The sequence below is a fragment of the Martes martes genome (genome assembly GCF_963455335.1).
Source record: "Martes martes genome assembly, chromosome: 6".
Classification (NCBI taxonomy): domain Eukaryota; kingdom Metazoa; phylum Chordata; class Mammalia; order Carnivora; family Mustelidae; genus Martes; species Martes martes.
In genome coordinates this window covers 72,270,873-72,285,623 of record NC_137893.1, presented here as the reverse complement: position 1 = coordinate 72,285,623, position 14,751 = coordinate 72,270,873, and the positions used below count along the sequence as shown (strand labels likewise).

Sequence of the window (14,751 nt, the reverse complement as noted above, 5' to 3'; positions counted from 1 at the left end):
CTTTGATCCTTCTCAAATTCTTAAGAAGTAAGCTCCAACAAAAGCAAACTCCCCTAAGATTTACTACAAAAAACAGTGACCAGCACCTCAACTGCTAAACATTATGTAAAGCTCTACACATGAATCACCTATGAAAACACACTCAAAGCTCCTTTGGGAAAGAATTCAGATTGGGTTTTTATTTTTAAAGCAAACAAAATAAATAACATGAACATAACCACGTGGGCAAAACAAGCGCTTCGTGCTGCCATTCTCGCTGCCATTCTCGTGAAGTAGCCTAAGAAAACTCAGAGGAGAAAATTAATAGAAAAAAGTACTTGAAATAACAGTGTAGGAAAGTGGATAGAACAGAGTCTCTGTAATAACATACTACCTAAAATGAAGACATCTAGTATCCTTTTGCTCATTTAGAATTTAAAAATGTACCAGACACCTTGTACATTGAATCACCTGAATTACAAGTAGCTACAATGAATGAGAGGAGACTCCAAATGTTTCTTTTATCATACTCAAGGGTAGCAAAGTGAAATTTTAAAATATGTAACATTTGAAGTCTCCTTCAAATTTGAGACATTTGATTACCCTCCCCCCAAATCCCACCCTCACCCACTGCATGTCCTTTCCTAACGATATAAGGGAGGGTTGGGGAACATTAGTGTGCTGTCAATTTATATGTTCTTAGACTTTCATTATAGTTCAGATTTTATTAAATATAGATGCTTGCACTGAATTCTCCTGGATAACTCCAAATTTCCTGTCAAGGTGACTAGTTTTCACAGTAGAAGCAAAGAAAAGAGATCTTCAAGTCACTATTAAGAAAAAGGATCTTTATATGAATGCATAAGTCTGACAGCTGTGCTTTTAAAACTAGTTAAAAATCAATAGTGTGTGGCATTAAGCAGCATGCTGATGGACTCAAGCTAGAAATTCCACAGCCTTTAACCACCAACGAGCAAAAGTATTAGTTTGTCACGTTTCCCACTTCCCAAATGTCCTTGCTTCTAATATAAAAACATTTAAAATGAAATATTCAGACCTGATTTTTAACATTATATACAAAAAAGACTAGAGTAGGAGATATTGGTCAAATCAAAATTATTTTTTTTATTTTTTCAAAGATTTTATTTATTCATTTGACAGACAGAGATCCCAAGTAGGCAGAGAGACAGGCAGAGAGAGAGGAAGGGAAGCAGGCTCCCCGCTGAGCAGAGAGCCCAACACGGGGCTCTATCCCAGGACTCCAGGATCATGACTGAGCTGAAGGCAGAGGCTTTAACCCACTGAGCCACCCAGGTGCCCCTCAAAATTATTTTTTAAGTGAAAGAAAAATCATGCCTAACTTAAAGTCACCCTTACTAGTTTGTAGGAGAAGACAGCCTGATTCAAACACTACAAAAAACAGTTGCTACCATCCTTTCCCAGATGCCAGAAATCTCCATCCCCTGTGTAGACCAGGTGGCCTGTGGCTCATCATCCATTCCCTTTGTCTTTCAGGGTTAGCCCCACCACTCTGACTTCAACCAAACAATTTTATTTGTTAATTGTTAGAGAAGTATCGATCGTCTTTGCAAAAATATCGTGGCAGGTGCTGTAGCAAACAAAGATAAACTAGACAAGCTGGGATGGAACAAAAACCACAAATGATTTTGATAGGAGCAGAACCTGACAAGTCCAAATGCAAATGCAGTGTTAGGGTGGACTTGTATCCTTCTTCACCAGTATAGTGGGTAACTGGTACCGGGCAAGTGAGTCCAGTAACAGCTTGCCATTCACCAAATAAGCTGTGATCCCACTCCATACTTTTCCTGACTTAGGATAACACCTTTCTCCTGCACAATAAAATTCCAAACTGTATGTCCTTCAGAATTAACTTGTATATTCTTTCAAAATACTTCCTCAAGGTTGCCTAGGTGGCTCAGTGGGTTAAAGCCTCTGCCTTCAGCTCAGGTCGTGATCCCAGGGTCCTGGGATCAAACCCTGCATCGAGTCTCCGCAGGGAGACTGCTTCCCTTCCTCTCTCTCTGCCTGCCTCTCTGCCTACCTGTAATCTCTGTCTGTCAAATAAATAAATAAAATCTTAAAAAAAAATACTTCCTCATTTCCTATCTTACCTGAATAGAATTAGTAACTCTCTATGAATAACACTGCTTGTGCTCTGGTATCCCACGTACAAATGTTCTATACTGGATATTCCAGGTGTCTCTCCACATGCAACCATACTATCTTTGATACTTGTGAGAGTAACCTCTCTAACCCCAAGGGGGTAAGACCAAAAAGCATGTAAGTATACTGCTATCCTATGACCATGAGGAGACACTAGTTTAGGATGGAAGACAAAACTATGGACTACAGTGAGAAGAACTGGAAAGAACTTGGATCTTTCAAGACTAAATGAACCAACTCTAAAGCCTATTTTGGTACTTTCCAGGTACAAAGGTTAGTAAATACCCTTATTTTTAAGCTAAGTTTCACTGTTTTACAAAGGGAAGTATGAACAACAATCCAAACCCCTTAATCATCTTAAACACCAAAATTTGTTTTTACAGGTCCACCTGCTATACAAAGTAAGGTTGGGGACAGACAGCCACCCAACTGACTCTATAGCTAGAGGTCACTAGTACTCACTGAGAATAGATAAAAATATTAATGGAATATGTTTTACGTCCACAGCATTTTGATGATGGTTGATAGCTGGTGCTAAAATTTAAAAATCAAACCAACAACAGAGACAAAAGAACAAAAATTGTGTTTTTCCCATTAAATAACTTAAAACATGACTGGAGTTTCACTGACAAAAAAACAGAAAAGCATAACTAACAAATAGGAATAGAAATTGAGCGTCCGTTGCATCAGACAGTGAATTTCACAGAAGTTTATTGTGGGTCAGTTGGTCAGGAATGTAAGTGGACCCTTGATTTAGAGGCAGGAAAGAACGGAGAAGATGGTAAAGGATCAGAATCTATAACACAACGCAGGCTCCAAAGTCAGGGCTTTCAGCTTTCAGCTTGTAAATGCCATTTCAACCTGTATTTCACATTTTTTACACTTCAATTTTGTAGAAACACTGAGTAGAAACATCTGCTCTTCATCTCATCTCTGTAAAAACTTTTTGTCAATAAAGATTGGCTTCCACAAGCTGAAGACATTATCATTACTCAAAATGATCTGGAAGCAATGCTAAAGTCATGACAAAGTAAATTCTGTTTCAGCATACTATTTTTTTCTTCTTCTTCTGGCTGTGGGAACACAGAGATCAATACTCTTCAACACAAGAATTTTGCAGAGAAATTTTCATTTGTAACAAACAGTAGCAAAAGAGCCTTAAGCATGCCCTGTCACTTTCAGTTTAGGAGAAAATGCACTAATAAACTCTTACCCTTGGGTCATTTTTGACAACAGGCAATACTATGCCAGCTCTTATTAAAGACTATTCATATCACTGCCCCAAAAATTTCCTTTAAAATTACCATCTTTAGTATCGATGTAACAGGATGTCAGTTTTAAAAGTGCCAATGAGAGACAGGACCTGTCACCATAGTTAATTCTCAGCACTGTTTTAACACCAGGACAGCTGACCCCAAAGGGTGGGTTTTTGGTTAACAATATTTATTTGTGGTTATCTAGACAAAAAAGAAAATGTATTCCTTCATATTCATTTTCAAATAAAACAACAAGCAAAGTATCACCTGTAAGTATTTGATATATAACAACCTAAAATATGTTGAAAAGAAAATAAAACTGCCAAAATGATCAAAATATGTTTCTAAAATGTTAGTGGACTCTGGATAGCAAGATTCAAAGCACCATTGTATTTTATAACCAACTAGGTACCATATAAAATCTGAATCAAAACGTAGGTTAAATGGCAGAACTTTAAAAAGGAAAAAAAAAGTTAAACTTTTCTATGAAATCCAAAGATTCTCCATTTATAAGTCTTACTGAAATATTTATTCCACAAGTAACCCTCCCAGAGCAGCCATAATACATTTGTCTCCAGGTAAAGAAAACCAAGCTTTGATAAAATGATAAAATCTACTTTTTTTAAAAAAAGATTTTACTTATTTATTTGACAGAGAGAGAGAGACAGCACAAACTGGGGGAGCAGCAGAGTGAGAGCGAGAGGCAGTGTCCCCACTGAGCAGGGAGCCCCAGGTGGGGCTCAACCCCAGGACTCCGGGATCATGACCCGAGCAGAAGGCAGACGTTCAACAGACTGAACCACCCAGGTGCTCCAATAAAATCTACTTTTTGATTCAGATCAACAAGAAAGATCTGGTAATGCCAAAACAAATCTCTTCGAAAATACACAAATATAAAACAGCTATATGAGAAAGGGAAAAATGTATCTTTTAAAAGGGAGCGCCTGGACAGAAGCTTCAACCCTGCTTTCTATAAACTGTTGAATACACCACAAGACCACTTCTTCAAAAAAAGGATATGTATGCATGTAAATATACAGACATATATATACACACAGACATAAGCACATGCAGACAGACAGACACACACATATAAACAACTACAGTATTCAAAAGCACTCCAACTGTACCATGAAAGGCCACCAGATCTTCAGTGGCTGCACACCAAATGCCCAGAGGACCATACAGATCAGTGAGCACACCCAACCTCCTCTCTCCAGAGCATATTGATCACTCTGAAGACCACCTAAGGACACCTTCAGACTCTCCAAAGCAGGCTCAGGTGAGAAAGAGGCTGCAACAGGCTTAAGAGAGATGAGTATACAGCATCTACCAACATAAAAATTGTCTCTCTGCCTTAAACTTGCCTGGGCACTGAACACTTAAATACTATCCTATCTTCACATTATTCAATTAACTGGAACTGTGCTTTCATGAACTTAAGCAGATGATATGATCTGACTCTGGAGACACAAGAGAGGTCTTATTTAAAACAGAGTCGTATCCAGTCCACAAAGATAAACTTTAAAAAAAAAGATCTATAGGATCTCTCAAGACAAAAAGCATTACAAATGGCTAGTGGCATTATTTAATCGTGATAATGTGAGATAAAGCTGTGCTGGAGAAGAAGGAGCCCAGCATCAGGACTCAAGAAACACAGGGTTAAACTCTGGTTCAGTCAATTATTAGATTTTTGTGGCTCTGGGCTATTATCAAATAGTCTGAATTTCAATTTTCTTCTCTCTAAAGCATGGTTAAAGTATTAAAATCAAGTAAATCTTAAAATGAAATAATGTATGTTAAAGACATTTGATGTCAAGCATTTCAAATAGATTAACTTGAATATGAATGTCTCTCATGTTCTCCTTCCAGCCTCTGGGCCTTGACACATGCCTTGTTCTCTGCTGGCACTTCTGGTAGCATTTATTTCTCTTATCCCTGCCCCCACATCCACACCCCTCACCTGGACAAGGGTTCTCAACCTTCAGAGTCTATCTCAAAGAAAACTCACTCACAAGGATCTTGCCTTGATGTCTCGAAAAAAATCTCAGTTCAGGTTAGACATTCTTGTTAGGATCTCCTAAACTTGAGGAAACTTCGGTGGTTTATAATTATTTTCATTTGTGTCATTATTGATTGATGCTGGAGTCTTTTCAACAGCTGTATTTCCTCTAAATTTTCACATAGGAAATAGGTTCCTTATTTTTATTTATTTATTTATTTTTAAGATCTTAAGAGAGAGTGAGCAAGAGAGAGAATGCACAGGAGCCAGGGGAGGGGCAAAGAAGCAGACTTTCCTCTGAGCAAGGGGCCTAATGTGGGACTTGATCCCAGGGACCTGGGATCATGATCGGAGCTGAAAGCAGAGGCTTAGCTGACTGAGTCACCCAGGTGCCCGATTCCTCATTTTTAAGGGTTCAGCTCAACCGCCCCCTCTCAAAAAGGTCTTCCAAACCACCCTAACAAAAATATTAATCACAAAAAAAATTTTTTTAATTAAAAATAAAAAAAAATTAATCACCGTCATTTTGAGTGTTTATTTTTCCTCATGGCATATACCATAATTTGATCTATTTTCAATATTTTTCTATACAGTGTGCCTAATGCACCTCAGTGTTAAGCTCTGCGAGGTCAAGGACATTATATTTTATTTATGATTTTATCTCCACAAACTGGAATGGTGTATATGTTTCATAATATCAGGGACACAGTAAATTTTGAATGAATTTAATACACGCTGTGTACTTGTACTTGTCAAGCTAAGCTAAAACCACTTAGCAAGTCTAACTTTCTAAGATCCTCTAGGAGGCCAGAATTGGTGAACATCCACCACCACTGGGTTTTGATACCATTAAAATTTACAATTCTCAAGGGGGACAGAAACTCTGACCTTGACCTCATGACCACAATGCTTAAAGAACAAAGGTGATATCTGTGGAGCTATTTTATTTTATTTATTTTTTATTTTTTTAAGGTTGTATTTACTTAGTTGTTAGAGAGAGCACAAGCAGGGGAGCAGCAGGCAGAGGTAGAGGAAGAAGCAGGCTCCCTGCCGAGCAAGGAGCCTGATGTGGTACTTGATTCCCTGACCCTGGGATCATAACCTGAGCCGAAGGCAGCTGCTTAACCTATAGAGCCACTCGCATCCCTGTGGAGCTATTTTAAACAGGAAAAGCAAATCTAAAATTAAAATGCAAAACTAGGTGGTTGCAATATGGAATAAAGTGTTCTACATGGGTAGCCCTATTACAGTTTTTAAAATAGATTCCTTTCTATGGAAAACACATGTTGAAACTTTGTTCAACAACCTTGTTCAACAAATGTACGACGGTATTACTTTACCTTAAGACATTAGCAGAACTTTTTTTTAAAGTTTTATTTATTTATGTAATCTCTGTACCCAATGTGGGGCTTGAACTCATGACCCTGAGATCAAGAGTCACATATTAGCAGAACTTTTATATGTTATAATTTCTTGGTGACTTGAAATGAAGAGCAGCAGTTTTAAAAATCAATCAAAATCTCTACAAGGTTGCTTTGTTTTAACCAAGCCAAGCAATTTCATGAAGTGAAAGTGACTTTACCTCTTACAATGAGTTGGGCAAAATTGGACACACCGGAGCCTCGTTCTGACTGGGTTACACAGCGATACAAATCCTGGTCAGTTTTTGTCACTTCCTGCAATCTAAAGGAAGCAGCAAATCTTCTGTGATTGATGTTCTTAGTCTGGGCTACTGGTATATCTTCTCCATTTCGTCTCTGCAAGCAGAAACCAATCTTTAAAAAACAGGTTCTTAACACTTCCATAAATCTAAAGCACTTTAGCAACCAATATCTGTGATATATTATTCTTGTTCCTAAATTAGGAGGAAAATGTCTATGTAGTTCCACAAATCTCTTCCATTGTCATTCAACCCAAAAAAAGCATGGAAATAAACACTGGTATCCTTTAGGGGTACAGCACTGACATTACAGATTACTTCTATTTTCCATAAAATTGTTATTAGCTCACAGCATATGAATTAACAGAAGAGTTAATGGCCCCGTGGCATATAATTCACTGCCCTCCTTCTCCCAAAGTATACGTATGGGAGCTTCCTTTAGCCCTTATTCTATACAGCATGTGCTATATAATAGGTTTGTCCCATGAGAAGACCAAGAGCATGCCCAATGCATCTTTGTATTCTAAAAGTGTAGCATGTGACCAGCCACAGAATGACAATAAAATACTGATGAATAATTTAGAGTCAAACCAAAATCTCTCTTCTTTGCAAACTTTATCTCTTTGGCATTAATGACAGCCAATTTATATCATTTAAGAGAAGTAATCAAAAGAACCTAAATGTTAATAGCATATCTGTCAACTTTCAAAATGAAATACTGAAAAGCCTATTTACAACATCAGGGTACCTTGCACAATACCAGTAAGTATAAGCTATAAAAGAAATGGTTGAAAAATTCAACTATAATAAAATTTATAACTTCCATATGTTTAAAGACAACATAAATAAAGTGAAAAAAAAACAAGCCACCAACTGTTATATGATATTTGTCATGGAAATAATCCATCAAAAGATAAATAGCCAGGTTATGTAAAGATCGTCTACAGTTCAATAAGAAAAAAGACAAACAACCCTATCAAAAAGTGGACAGGCTATAAAAAGGAAAAATGTATATGTCTAATAACCATGAAAAGAGATCCTCAACCTTAATCTTAAAACGTCTATATGTCAAAGATAGCATAAAGGGCAAAGAAAAGTCATAACTATGAGAAAGAACTGGTCATGATCCTCGACCTCATCTCTTATTGGGGAAATGCCAAGTGTCTCTGGTATCCTTTCATACTACTTAAAAATCATCTCGTACTCTAGCTGTGGGAAACAAACCCCCTAAGATTATTAATGGAAGTATAAAATACTACAGTCACTTTAAAAGATAATTTGTTACTCTCTAGAAAATCCGAAGATGTACATAGCCTAGCATCCAGTGGTTCACGTCTACATTTCTACATCTGAATCACTTTTGCACATGTGATCACAGAGATACTGTACAAGAATGTTGAACTCAGAATCCTTTCAATATAGGAACAGTTCAATATGGGAAAGATCCAAATTTTCCTGAATAGACTGAGATTTGGCCATCCAATAAAATACAATATAGAAGTTTAGGCAAGCTAAGGCCAGCAGTGTGCTGGTAAAATGCTGAACAGCTCGTTCATAACCAAAAATATAAAGTGTTGATTTGTATCATATTTCAGTTTCTATGGCGTAAACTGTCTCACTGTGGCCACTTTCAAATTACCAATGTAATATCATTTGGCTCCTAAAACTACTAAAAACTCAGCAATAGCCATCACAACCAGCTCAATTATCTCGTTAATGTGAAATACACATACACATGTTAAAATCTCAAATAAAATTCTTTAACAAAAATTAGTGTATGAAATAAAAATGCAAACTTCAACTTCTTTTAAATTTGGTGGGTACATTTGTGGTCATCTTACTGTTTTCTATAATTTTTTCATAGCTGAAACACTTTGTATTTTTTAAAAGAGGAAATAATAAAGGGATCATTCTATTACTTAAGTAATTTTTTAAATCCTAAAATCCACTGTATCTGTAATCATTTTTCTCCACATCTGAAATGATTTATCTGTGCATACTGTGTAGTATATAGTCATGTATGGGTATGCATACAGATACATATATACCTAAGGACACAAAGTCCCAACTACGATTTTACCATATTTTATTCATTCAGCTTTTTAAATAACTCTTTCCTTACCCACCTATTCCATGAATTTTTGCACCAAGATCTCTGATCATTCTCCTGGATAAGAATGAAGAGAAAATACTTATATTATATAAAGGGGCCTGTTTAAGGAGATCCAGGAGTACACAAAGCTGATTACATTACATTATATTTATATTTGTGTTTATTAATATGCTAACATAAGCACAAAATATATATGCTTACATAGGATATACATTGTTAATATAATTAAAGAGCATAGCAGACATACATGCTATTTACCTCTTGAAATAACAATAACCATTCGTCATACCATTATGCCCTCATAATATTCAGCCTTACCTTCAATAATCATTTAATAAATGCCTCCATGTACCTGATGGTATATAGGCTATCATCTCGGTACTGCCACTGCTCTCTCAAAAAAACCTATGTGACAGTTATTTCCATTTAAAGAGCATAAAATCCAGATTCAGAAAGATTAGAAATGTGGTATGTAGCCTCTTAGTAGCAGGATTAAAACTCAAAACCAGGTTTACTGACACAAAATCTGGCAGTATTTCCTCTAAACTAAACCAAAGCTGCTTTTTTCTTTTTTTTCATTTATATTCTAGGTCCAGTCCAATGAATTGATTATTTGCTGTAAAGCCTTGGTCAAAGCATTATACTAATGAGAAATATAATCTACTATACTAGACATTGCATTATTTACTCAGCTTCCAGTAATGCATTACAGTTAACAGTAGTAAATGAGGACATGTACATTTCAGAAGTCAAAAATAATGATAACTTTTCTTTTATAATCCAAAATAATAGGTCTTCGCCTGACTACAAGCTATCAATTTAGCAGAATGCACAGCCCTATGAAGGAAGAAAGAAGTAGTGTTAAATTTCTCCCTTACGCAGTAGTGTTTGCATATAGTTTTCTGCTTTTACATTCTTCAGTTCCAGGCTCTTTATCCTGTTTTGAGTTTTTTATATGATTTCACCACTGCAAATATCCCCAACTTTGAGAAATACTGAGAAACAAATCACAAAATTATATGATCAAAGGATTCTATCCCAACACTTGGCCTTTTTCTCTCCCTCAATTCTCATACGCTCTCCATGCTTTCTGATTTGCTGTGTCTCCCATACAGGTTGCTGAGACTTGTCATTAAAGCCCCTGAGTATTATTACTCCTCTGTTTACCTAAGTAAGCTTCCTCATGCAGGCCATACGCAGTGTTTACTTGACAAGTTCAATTCCTGGCTTAAAGTAGTGTAGTGATAATATTGGTTAATTCTCAACATCTATAATAGCCAAGTTATCAATCAAACCCTTTGCTATTCCAAGTGTGGTCTACAGACCACCAGCATCAGAATCCCCTGTCAAATTGTTACAAACCCTAAGCCTAGAGATCACTCTAGACGTACTGAATCAGAATCTACATTTTCATAGATCCCTAGGTTATGCACCAAGGCATTACAGCTTGAAACACACAGGCAGAAACAATCATGGAGGTCTTACTCCTAATCATAGTGAGAGTTGTAAATACGGGTGTGTGCTCTGATTCTGGCTAATGAGATTCTACAAAAACAGGCCAATTCACTTCCAGAAAGGTTTTTTTCACATTTCTAGAGAAGACACAGTGGGTCCTCTTTTCTTTTTCTCCATGTTATGCCTAAAGCTGGAAAGAAGACTTGTCAATGTGAGAGAATCCAATGTGAGGGAAAGTGGACACACTGAGGACGGCACCTCAGGGATGAAGACAGAATCAGGTTCTTGATCAAGTGTCTGAAATGGTATCAACAATTTCTGGAGCCCCCTTCTCTCTGGACTTCCTGTTAAAGGACATAATACACTTGGTTTTATATTACTTTCAGCTAGAACTCCTAACAGTTAATATGGTACAGTTAAAACATGATACAGTTTATCTCAGCTTTTCTTTTCAAAGCTTGAGGAATAGAATTAATCCAATTTAATTTAAAATTAAATAATGTGGTTCTTAGAACACTTGTGGGGATTATTTCACTCTGTTGACTTGAAGAAAATATTAAATTACATTTATCGTTTTATTTATTTTTCACTGTCTTTCTTGGGCACATGATGATATATGATCCCTCCATCCTCTTGAGTCAGAGAAACTGTTAAGAGACTGTTTTCCTACATTTGGTATTTAGGTTCCTAGTGAATACATTAAGAGGACTAAGAGGGTGGCATATGATTTGTCGGTACTTGCCCTTTTGTCCAAAACTAAACCCAAAGTAAATCTGCACAATATGATTAAGTAAGGTTGAAGTGAATCATACAATAATCCAACCAAATTAATGCCGAGGAACTGAGGGTTCCTTACCAAGGCTTGTCCACCATATGAATGTTTTTTTTCTTTCTCATCAGGAGTTGTTATTATTATTATTATTATTATTATATCGTTATTGAACAATTAAACCAAAAATTTGAGAAACACAAAAGGTTTTATGGTAAAATTAATGGCTTAGAAATCTAGACATTTCTAAGATTAAAAACATGTTAGTTTTGAGAAAAGCACTTATTTATAGCCACTAGAAATTATTATATTTATTTCAACAGATCAAGCATTTAATAAGAACACAGTGTTCTTCTAGGAAAATCACACTAAAATGACAATACTAAGTTGGCCAACATATTTACTATTTGGCAATGAAAGGACTGAACACGGTGAAAGATAGTTGAACAGAAAAAAAAGAGAGGTGGCATATATAATTCTGATTTTTAAAAAGCAGGGTAAAAATGTGCTGGGGATAACAAATTCCTAGAATCAATCACTACCCAAGTGCAATAAAATGTAAATTCAGCTATTAAACAAGAAAAAGAGTTTGAGCCTATGAAGCATAGGTGTCTTTGCAGCATTGCGGTACAAGGGGCAACACAGAGAGCATGAGAAAGTGCGCTAAACCCCGCTGGATGGAAGAGGATACCTAAGTTCCATTCTGAAACAACCATTTAGTAGCTTCACAATTCTCAGTATTTCTCACATCTCCACCTTTTTATCTAAAACTGGGGGTATCTCTTTGTACCTGCTATTCAACACAGATGTTGAGAATATTAATGAGACTACTTGTAAAAAAGTTCTCATTGCAAATCTTGATAATAGCAATATAATGAAGATAATAATCAACACATTATCTAAGCGAATAACACACTTAGTAACTGTGGTGGTCTTTTGATAATCAACTTGTCTATGCTATAGTCCCGAGTTACTTAATTGAAGTAGGTGTCCAGGTGAAGGGATTCTGGAGATGGAAGTGAAGTTTATAACCAATTGACACTAAGGAAGGGAGATTATCCTAGATGATCTGGGTGGACTTGATTCAGTTAGTTAAAATGGTTTAAAAGCAGAGCAAAGGCTTCCCCTGAAGTTGAAGAAACTCCACCTGTAAATAGCAGCTTGAGTTTGTGCCTGAGGACACCAGCTTGCCCCTCCGATGGTTTGACGTGCAGACTTCAAACTTGTCTTGCCAGCCCCACAATCACATAAACCAATTCCTTGTAATAAATACTTTTAGGACTTAAAAAAACAAAAACAAAAACAAAAAACAAAGTGGGTGTGTATATACACACATACACCTATGCTTTTCGTGTTTGAACGCTGACTGATACAGATGATTTTCTTACCAGAAATGCTTCTGGGAGAACAGATTTTTTAAGACTGAGTTTTCCAATCTGGTTTGGTTCTGGGTTTTCTAGAATTGGTTCTCTAAATGTGATTAGATTTAGAGGCAATAGTAACTATTTTGCTAGTAGTAAAGAAGACATTGCTAGTCCATAGCATGATGTAGTAAAGAGATGCAAAATATTACCATTAGATATTCCTAAACAAATACCTATAGAAGGTAAATTTCTGGGTGACCATGCATTTGTGACCTTAAAACATTTTAGACAAACTAAGGAATATAAATAATGGTATTGGCTGGTTGCATCAAACTGTGCTGGAGAAAATGGGAAATATAGAGCATGTGACTTTACAACTATAAACTATACCATTCAGAGTAAAAGGGAAGTTGAGTAGAGCAAAGAGACCAATACAATTAAAGCACTACACTTGAGGGATTCTGGTAACTTGGTGGCAGTGGGATAATTTTCACCCCTTCTGAATCTGCCACATAAAATCAGACAAAACAACAAGAGGAAGTATGGAACGAAAAGGTCCAGACAGAGTTTAGGTGAGAACAAAATCAAGAAATCCCAGAAAGCAAGTGGCCATATTTTTAAACATAACTCACAAAAACAAAAGAGGGATTCTTGAAATCAGGAAAGTTTTCCTGAACTCCATATCTCATTTTAAAATTTCAGGACAACATAATTCACATAAAAATGAACAACTTAAAAGTATCAAGGTCAAGTCCAACATAAAGTTATCATAAGTTTAAAATAGAATAAGGAGCAGAGTATAAACCCCAGAGTCTCTGAAAGTAAGTCAGGAAAATATGCCCACAAAACAGATCAAAACTGAAACCTAATATTTCAAGCTATGCTAAAACATATTAAGAAAATGATTCATGACATGAAAGAGTAATATAAATTTGAATTAATAAAACTCATAAATAAGATGACAGAACTTAAGAAAAATTGGAAATGAAAGAAAAATGTCACTTCAGAAATATGATTAACTTGAGTAAATAAAATCAACAGATGATGTCTTAAGCAAAACAGAATGTGGGAAAAAAAGAGACTTTTAACTTAAAGAGAACAAAAAAGATTTCAGAGAAAATGACTATTAATGATGAAATGCAAAGAAGATCAAACACAGAGATAACACGAGTCCATACAAAAGCAAGGAAACAAAAAAAGTACTAAAATAATAATTAAGGGGCGCCTGGGTGGCTCAGTGAGTTAAAGCCTCTGCCTTCAGCTCAGGTCATGATCTCAGGGTCCTGGGATCAAGCCCTGCATCAGGCTCCCTGCTCAGTGGCGAGCCTGCTTCCTCCTTTCTCCCTCTCTGCCTGCCTCTCTGCCTACTTGTGATCTCTGTCTGTCAAATAAATAAAGTCTTTTGAAAAATTAATTAATTAATTAATTAATAATTAAAATTACCTTCTGAAAATTAAAAAAAAGTTTTAAAAATACACAATGGAAGAACACACCACATACCTTAGAACAGTAACCTAGAATGACCCACAGCAATACACAGTCTGATAAAATTAGAATCTTTAAAAAAAAACAGGAAAAAATCCTTTGAATATCTAGAAAATGCAGACATATGACTTGTAAGGAAACAAATATTCTGAGACTTTGATAACAAGGCTGTATGCCAGAACAAAATGAAATAACATATTAAAGTTACTCAAGTTAAGAAAATGTGAACAAAGGATTTTATATCCTGCAACTGACTTAGGAAGGGTACAGGAACACCTCAGTGGCTCAGTCAGTTAAGCATCCGACTCTTGATTTCAACTCGGGTCATGATCTCACGGTTGTGAGATGGAGCCCTGTGTCAGGCTCATGCTCAGCGCACAGTCTGCTTAGGATTCTTTCCCTCTCCTCCGCCTGCTCATGCTAATGCTCTCTCCCCCACCCCCTCTCAAATAAATAAATAAGATCTTTAAAAAAAGGATCAAGG

The 14,751-nt window shown here is 36.2% G+C and overlaps 1 protein-coding gene across 2 annotated transcripts in view; it reads right to left on the bottom strand.

The window, feature by feature from the left end:
- The window catches only part of PTPRK (protein tyrosine phosphatase receptor type K), a 568,933-nt gene that overhangs the window by 262,037 nt on the left and 292,145 nt on the right, over positions 1-14,751 (bottom strand). For both annotated transcript variants that reach the window (XM_080807221.1, XM_080807222.1), the window contains exon 6: positions 7,004-7,178. In XM_080807221.1, the coding sequence (XP_080663347.1) occupies positions 7,004-7,178 (175 nt within the window). The remainder of the gene's footprint in view (positions 1-7,003; positions 7,179-14,751) is intronic.